This window comes from Petaurus breviceps, unplaced genomic scaffold, assembly GCF_028583685.1.
Source record: "Petaurus breviceps papuanus isolate PSGF00001 unplaced genomic scaffold, PetGlider_PUasm1.0 90750, whole genome shotgun sequence".
Lineage (NCBI taxonomy): Eukaryota > Metazoa > Chordata > Mammalia > Diprotodontia > Petauridae > Petaurus > Petaurus breviceps.
The window spans coordinates 10,048,027-10,056,170 of record NW_027187335.1 but is presented as its reverse complement, the minus strand read 5'-3'; the positions used below and the strand labels follow the sequence as shown (position 1 = coordinate 10,056,170).

General features: G+C 43.0%; 1 protein-coding gene across 2 annotated transcripts; it reads right to left on the bottom strand.

Annotated features, from left to right (window-relative positions):
• Positions 1-2,711: 2,711 nt before the first annotated feature.
• On the bottom strand, positions 2,712-6,932 carry TOB1 (transducer of ERBB2, 1). Of its 2 annotated transcripts, none has more exons than XM_069067518.1 (2): positions 6,644-6,932; positions 2,712-4,626 (listed from the first exon to the last, which is right to left on the bottom strand). In XM_069067518.1, exon 2 carries the CDS (start codon positions 4,482-4,484, stop codon positions 3,453-3,455), a length of 1,032 nt encoding a protein of 343 aa, XP_068923619.1. In that variant the 5' UTR covers positions 4,485-4,626; positions 6,644-6,932; the 3' UTR covers positions 2,712-3,452. The 2 variants fall into 2 exon arrangements, with proteins under 2 accessions (XP_068923619.1, XP_068923620.1); XM_069067519.1 differs by having other exon boundaries at positions 6,756-6,932.
• Between the last annotated feature and the right edge of the window lie 1,212 nt (positions 6,933-8,144).

Below are 8,144 nucleotides of genomic sequence, written 5' to 3'. Positions count from 1 at the left end.
CTTAACTTTGCAAACTTGCTTTGTCCTCTTATCTGATTTTGCCCTATAGCTGTTAGCCTGCTTCTGACAAAAGCATGCATTCTAGTCCAGTGAGGATATACGTCAGATGTGCAATGCCTATGCTATTTTCTGTTTGTATAGGGAAAGGGTGGGGTGGAAGTTCTCTTCCCATTACAGGCTCCATTACTTTAAGTATAGTCAAAGAGACTAGTTTTTTCCATATATACAAGTCATGGGGACCAATTTCAAAATAATCCAAGTCCTGGAATTTTCTAAGATTTTATCTCAATTCTAAATTGTATTTAAAGTACTCATGCATAAAAGATAAAAGTACTGGAACCACCACATATCAGAAATAAATTTTGAACTCAAACATACTTTTAAGGCGGGAAATTACATGAACAGAAAAGAAACAAACTTAAGTTCAGTAATCAACATTGCCTTTGGTCTAACATCTTCCTTACTCTTTTCCTGAGCTATAGAATCTCTTAAATTAGCATTAGTGTCAGGTCACTTTAAGTTAAACAATGACTGAAATCCTTGGCACTCAGATTGCCATAGTAATAGTCACTGTAGGTAAAGGAATCATAAAGGCCTATTAAATCATCAGTCTATCAACCAAAATAGGGTCTCCATGCAGAGGAAAAAGCAACTAAACCTCAGCCAAAGATTCAAGAGTGATGGAAAGAGACTCAGAACTAAGACTAAGGTCACAAAAATATTATTTGAATAAGTTCAAAGGTTCATGATTAACGCTGGGGTTTTAGAAGTGTTTAGTTTTCTTAAGCAATGTTGTCTCATCATTGAGAAACATCTTCTAAGATATGCTAGGTAGGTGTTTTGTTTAAAAAAAAATTGGGGGGGGGATGGAGGCTAGGTAGTACAGTGAATAGAGCACCAGTCCTGGAGTCAGGAGGACCCGAGTTCAAAACCAGCCTCAGACAGTTAACACTTATTAGCCATGTGACCTTGGGTAGTCAACCCCAATTGCCCTGCCTTCCCCCCTGCAAAAATAAAAAAAATTTCCCCCTAAGGAGCAGAAAGGATATGAAAAGGAGGCCTTTGTTTATTCTCTACCTGCAGACCATTCTCTTTTCCAAAAGAATTTTTATGTTCCCAAGGAGCTTATTTGCAGAATACCAAACTCAGACCTATCTTGTGTTTTCTTGGAAGGGCTTTTAAAAGAATAAATTGAGACTGATTCTTCTCTAAATTCCTAGCATACATATATAGGTAACTGATAAAAGTTTGTAAAGTTTCTACATTAAAATAAAAAAACCCACAAAACTCCCTGAAAATAATATGTACTATCACACTTATATAAAGTACCACAAATCCTAACATATAAGATTTTTAAAAAAAATTTAGTTTAAAAGCCATGTGTAACTATTATGTATTAACAGAGTGATATTTGCAAAATCAGGATTAATGGATTAACTTGTACTATTATTTCTAATAGATCTGGCTTCCTTCAAAGCCATCCTAATATAACTATGGACTAGTGTTTACAGTGATTATCATGCTTATTCTCTTATGGTTGTTGAACTATTGTGATCACAAAATAACACAAGTGATAGTGTTGGCAGACCATTTCTGCCTGTTCCACTTACTATTCCAATACTTCATCATAACCTCATTCTGTCCATTTTAGGACAAAGATCTCACCATGGTGCTGATGGAACAGCTCTTACTTCCAGCACTTGTTTTCTGAAAACAAACTTTTAACACTAAACTATATAGTTAATTAACAAAAGGCTTTTGTAAGAAATGTGTCCAAAGAACTAACTTGAGACCAAACTTATTTCACTGGTAACCCAGACAATGTTTCTTCCAAACAAGGTGCTACGGAAATGTGGCATTTCTAGTTAGTGGATCATATCAGTTCCAAATCCAAATGCCAATAAAATTAAAATGAGTGACTGTAACCTGATTGCCCCCAAGAAAATTCCCCCAAACCTATTATTGTTAGAGTCTACAATATTATCAAATAGAAGCATTACTAATACAATACCTCCAACCAATAAGACGTTTATAAAGTGAAATCAATATAAAAACTTAGTTTTGGGAAACTGACAAAACTGGAAGTTTCAGCAGCTTTTAAGAGTTTGACTGATTTAATCCTTTAGTCCCACACTGGATCTTGCTTAGTAACTATAAATGTCATTTATAAACAAACCAACTTTAATAAAAATAAAGTTTTCAGTTGTTTTGGTTCCTAACCTATTAAGCTTCTGATGATATTACTGATTTTACCTACTTCAGATAACTAATTCCATTTGGAAGTGAATTAAAGTTTATCACTTGAATCTTTCCTAGATAGGTCAGATCATATCTTACACTTCAACACTATTTTAAATCTTTTTTTATTTAAATTCAAAAGTTCAGAGCCTTAATACATTCTCTAGTCTATTCATCCCACTGGGGTGAGTGGGAAAATGGGGTGAAAGAGCTGGATCAATAAAGCTGTTTCACAGCCAACTGTGCCTAGAAAACGAAATAAAAAGCTATCCCAAGTAGTTACTCTGGCTATGTGCTTCAAAAGGCCCATTTTATTTATGGACTGCAAGGTACAACTGTGGTACACCAATCTCCTTTGTCATTCCTTTGTGATACAATGAGTCAGTCCTTTCTGCATCATTAGCATTTACAACACAGTAACTACAGAGCTCAGATCTTTGGCACAACAGTAAAAACAAAGACCACAGTAGGGATTTAATTTTAAAGAATTTTAATACAAACTTAATATAAACTATTTCAGTCCCTCAACATGTAAGACACTGACTCAAAATACTTTTATACCGTTTTCTTCAAGTATTGCACAATGTAGGTACAAAATTAATATTTACGATTACATTTTCTTCCATAATATATAGCAAAAATCTTTAAACTTTTAACAGAAAATACAATTTGTTTTTTTTAAAAAGCAAATATTCGTACATTTTAATTCCACCACTAAGGAATAGTCTGTACACAATTTTTAGAATAGTTGATGTCTTTAAGATGGATATTTTACAATTTCAGTAAAAAAAAATACAACATGAAGCTGCTGGAGCTGTCACAGATCACTGTAGTAAAAAGATATAAATGCAATACCATGTAGTAGAAACAATATATATACTCTGATATTTTACAAACTTTGTACTAAATTAAATTATACAATTAGAAAAGACCAATAAACCCACTTATTAGTGCCAATTTTTTATAAAAAAAATTAGCCATGTCCTTGCTATATCTTAAATACTGTAAGAGGCCATATTTAAGAGTATACTTTAAAATGTACAGTCAGTATAAAATAACTTTGTGCTTGGTTGGCAAATGAAAAAACGATGCATGTTGTTTATGTAACCAAGCTTGAATGTTTCCATACTACAAGCTTTAAAAAAAATCTCAAGGGGGTGGGAAAAAATGCCCCCTTGGGCACGTACATTTCAACTTGTACAATAACATTTTTTTTAGTTAGCCATAACTGGCTGGAATTGCTGGTTAGAATACTGCATGTTATTTAAGCTAAAATTCAAGCCATCCACAAAAGACTTCTCGTTGAGGCCTCCATAGGCCGCAAACATATCAAAGGCATTACTGTATTGGAGAGGACTGAGGTTAAGGGGGCTGTCACCTGGGAACATTCCATTGTTACTACCTTGACCCTGCATATTAGGGAAAATAAACTCCTTTGCATTAGGAGAGAGAGCAGAGGTCTTCTGCTGTTGCTGCTGCTGCTGTGATGGCTGCTGTTGCTGCTGCGGTGGCTGCTGCTGTTGCTGTGGCTGCTGCTGGCTGCCCAGGCCAAGCCCATAGAGAGAGTGCATTGAGGAAGAAATGGCTTTCTGCTTCAAGAGGTCATTCACATTCAAGCCGAGGTTGGTGGGAGAAGTGCGTGCAACCTTGTTGCTACGGCCACTATTTTTCATTTTGGTCGAGCCAAACTTGGTGGCAGCAAAAGTGGCAGTGGTAAAGGTTAAAGGCTGAGTGGATCGGGGCATGAAAGTAGGACTTACAGCAGCAGAGTGACCAAAGGGAGGAGATGGAGAGCTGGACACTGATGAAGCTGGGTCACTTATCGGCATAAATACCTGGGCCTCTGGATTAAAGCTGTTTTTGATCTCCTTATCCAACTCGCATCCATTTTCATTATTATCATCCACATAAAGCACCTTCACTGGTCCCTTTTCACCAATTTGGTATGAAACCTCAAATGGGTCGATCCAAACACTAAGATCCTGGGGCAGGTTTCCACGAACATCATCAATGTCCAAACCACTCTCTTTGGATGCTTGTTCAATCACTGGGTCCACTTTATCCCCTATATGTATACATCTAAACCCTGATCCTTTGTATGGCTTTTCTGGATACCAGTGCCCTTCATATTTCTTTTTAAGAAGTCTTTCAAGTTCTTCACCAAAAATGTTGACTCGTCGCCTGGGAAGCTTATTGTACAAATACGAAATAATAAAATTTAGTGCTACTTGGATTTCAAGCTGCATAGCTGCTATGCCACAAGGTTAAGTTTGTGTTTCAACCCCCCCTTCAAAAAAAAAAAAGTTCAGTTTGTGGCAAAGAAACAAAAATTCATTCAAAGTGCTGGTACTAGTAGATTATTATCCTTCACCTTGAGCAGTCTTGTTCCTTAAAGAAAAAACAAAAGCAAACATAGCCAAATAAGGCAAGTGTAAGATAAATCCTTAAGGCCCACTCCTTACCCCTCAACAAGAAAGCATTTTACTTTTGAAAATGGGACAAAACTGCTTAAGAAACAGTCGGGGTAAAATAAAGAAATATGCACACTTGGAAACTGTCTTAAAGTTTAAAACTTCATGGCAAAACTTATGGCTTATAGTTAGAAAGCACACACTTAAATTGTAATTTAAAAGAAAAAGGTAATGCTAGGTAATAACTGCAAATTTGCCAGGTCTGATTACACAGTCTTTCTTCAAACAATTTATAAAACTTGAATCACACTCACTTTGCAACATACTAGATTTACTATTAATAAACCCAAGAATAATTTTGTTTTGAATGTTAATTTGGTAATCAAATGCTTTTAAAACTCTATTAACCGCCATTCTTCCCATTTGTAAAGTTCAATTAGAGATTTTAAACTTTTAGCTTTAAATATATAATTCTAGGAAGTAGTCTCATATAGTATGCCAAGAATTATGCCCTCTTCCTGTCTTCAGAACTTTCATTAGAAAATGTTTTACTAGAAATATTTCTATCTACTAATTTAAAAGATCTAGTTATATTTTAGCCCATTGGTATATACTGTTTAACTCTGTTTTAATATTAACCGTTTAGAAATCTGAGAAATTAAAAATACTAAGTTTCATTTTTACTTACAAAATATTTTATAAGTCAATATACTACTAAAATAAACCACAGGCTACATTAAACACTAATGAAATGTTATTATTTGGTAGAACTGTCTAATCAGTTGCAGTTTTTAAACATAAAAGTCCATGAAAAACATAACAAATCTAACCTGGACTTTTGGTTTCTCTGTGATTAAAAAAAAATCTTTCCAGATTCTGAAAATAAATCCTCATAAGATTCACTGATAAAAGAAAAATAAATTTCAAAACTACTGATTATTGTTTTAACGGGAGTCTTTCCTGAATTTTATCCACATTTTAAAAAGCAACCACCTTCCCCCTAATGATAAGGGAACAGCCAAAGAGGCTAAACGATAAGGCCGGCCGCCCGACCTTTAAACGATTTTCTGGATCAGCACTGGGTGGGGATAAGAAAAGATCAAGGGCAAACAGAAGATAATTACAAAAGGGAGCGATGTGGTCCAGTGGGACGGTTTTCCGAGGGCCTTTAAAAAAGGCGGTGGAGAGTAAGAGCCCAGTTCCATTTCTCCCCAGCCGGGCTAACAAAGGGCACAGAATCATGCCCCGGCTGCCCCCAAACTCTCCGCACTGGCCTAGGCACCAGACCGGACCTCTGGCACAACTGAGGGCACTCAGCCACTGGAAGGGGCCGAGCGGCCCGGGGAGAAGAAAATTCAGGCTGGCAGAGCTTTTAAAGTCCAGACTCTGGAGAGGCACCCAAGAGAGGAGTGAGGGCGGGGGAAAGGTAGTTTAAAAGCCGAGCTGGTCGCGGAGCGAAGGAATTACATAAACAGCCGGTTGGGTCTCATTAGATTTCTGCTCACAAGCCCCGGGGCCCAGGCTCCTCCAGCAACAGCATTAGCACAGGGTCCGGGGAGGTGGAGGGGGCGGGTGGAGGCGGCCCGGGTGCCAGGCTGACCCCGGCCCCGGGCCCGCAGCCCGAGGGCCCCGGCCCGCCCGAGCCTCCCTCCCCTCCTCCTCAGTCACCTCCGTAACCCGACCCGGCCGCCGCCCCTCCTAGCTCGGAGGTTCTTGGGGCCCGGCCAGACCCTGGGGGAGCCCCGGGGTCTCCTCAGCTGGTTGCCCTTCGCGGACCTGCCGGGGTTGGCGCTGCAGCCCCTTCGCCCGCAGGCAGGCAGGCAGGCAGGCAGGCAGTCAGTCAGTCAGTCAGTCAGTCAGTCAGTCAGTCAGTCGTGGGGGAACGCTTTGCCCCGGTCCCCGCGCGGCCGTCCGGTCAGTCAGTCAAGCCTCGCCAGGCCTCTGGCACAGGACAGAGAACAGCCTAGGCGGAGCGCCGGCCCCGCGATACTTACTGGCTGCTCCGGAGCTGCTTTCACAACAGACCGGGCCGCAGGGCGGGGGCGGGATGGAGGATGGCGCGGGGTGGGGAGTGAGGGGCCCGGCTGAGTGCAAGAAACAACGAACCCGGGGCTGGACCACGGAAACGTGTCGCGACTCCTTCGAGGTCGGGGGAGGCGGCGGCAGGGGCGGGGGGGAGTCCGGTGAAGTGCGGTCTCTTCCCCCCGGTACACACTCGGAAGCCCCGGCCCAGCTTTCTCCCCGATGTCTGCCCACTCCGCCCCGGGCCAGAGCTCCGCTCCTTCTGCTGCGGCGCGCGCCCCGCCTCTCGTTTTATAGCGGCCCCGCCCCTCTCCCTCCCCGCCCCTCCTCTCCCTCCGTCCGGGGGAGGGCGCGCACCCGAGCCCTCCCGGAGAGCGTCACTCCGCTCCAGACTTCGTAGCCATTCCCCGCCCCGAAACCTCACAACCCCTAGGGCTAGCGCTCCTCACTCCACCCCTGCCCTGCCCCCTCCAGCCATTGGTCAGGTCCCACCTGCCAATCCGACTCCGTAAGAGGAGCTCGGAGGAGTTGGGGAGGGTGGGGTGCAGGAGGGGGTGCAGGAGGGAGGAGGCTAGGGCACACCCCATGGTGCTCGAGATTTGGCCAATGAGCTGACGTTCTGGAATGAACGGGGGCGGGGCGAGGAGGGTTTTTGAAGCGGGATTGGACAAAAGGAGTGCCAGTAAGACTGAGAAGTTGGGGGGCGGGGTGAGACCAGACCAGCTGAGTTGAGGGTGGAAGCGAACTGGGGTGGGGGTGGGGGAGTGGGGGATGGGGGTGAATGTGGGGATGGGGGGAAGGGGAATTGAGAAGTAGATGAAGAAGCTGCAGGGAAGTAAAAGGGGCTGGAGAGAAGAGGAGGCAAAGAAGCCTGGAAAATACCCAATACCTATGGGAATGGATATTGCTTAGGAAAATCCCACCTTTAGAGGAACTGTCTGTCCTCAGCAAACGTCAAGAAAATCCAGAAAGTGGTGGGACCCATGTGCCAGGGACCCTTGCACGCAAAGATATTAATGATTAATCCCCCCGCCCTTCCCCCCCCCCCCAGCTGAAACAACTGCCACCCGGAGGGAAGGGAGCAACTGCAGAATCCAAACCTGCTGGGGTGGGGGTGGGGAGAGGGGCCACCCAACTGACCCCACCTCCCACACCTCGTGGCAGTTAAACTGCCTCCTGCTTTCCACATCCAGCAGTAAGTCCGTCTCCTCCTGGCAACCCCAGGAGCGAAAGCATTGTCTTGGGATGACTTTGGCCTTGGAGATGAGCGGAGGAGGACATTTCTTTTTCAAATGTCAAACCCAGCTTCCCCCCCCCCCCCCCCCGCACTCAAGAAATGGGGTCGCCGAGTGCTGTTCTGCTGGATAGCCCGTCTGAGTATTTTTATACAAGGACCAGTATTTGAAATGTCTTTTTACCTATGTGCACATAATAAACATATGGTATCGCCCTGTCATGCCCTGTATTGTATTA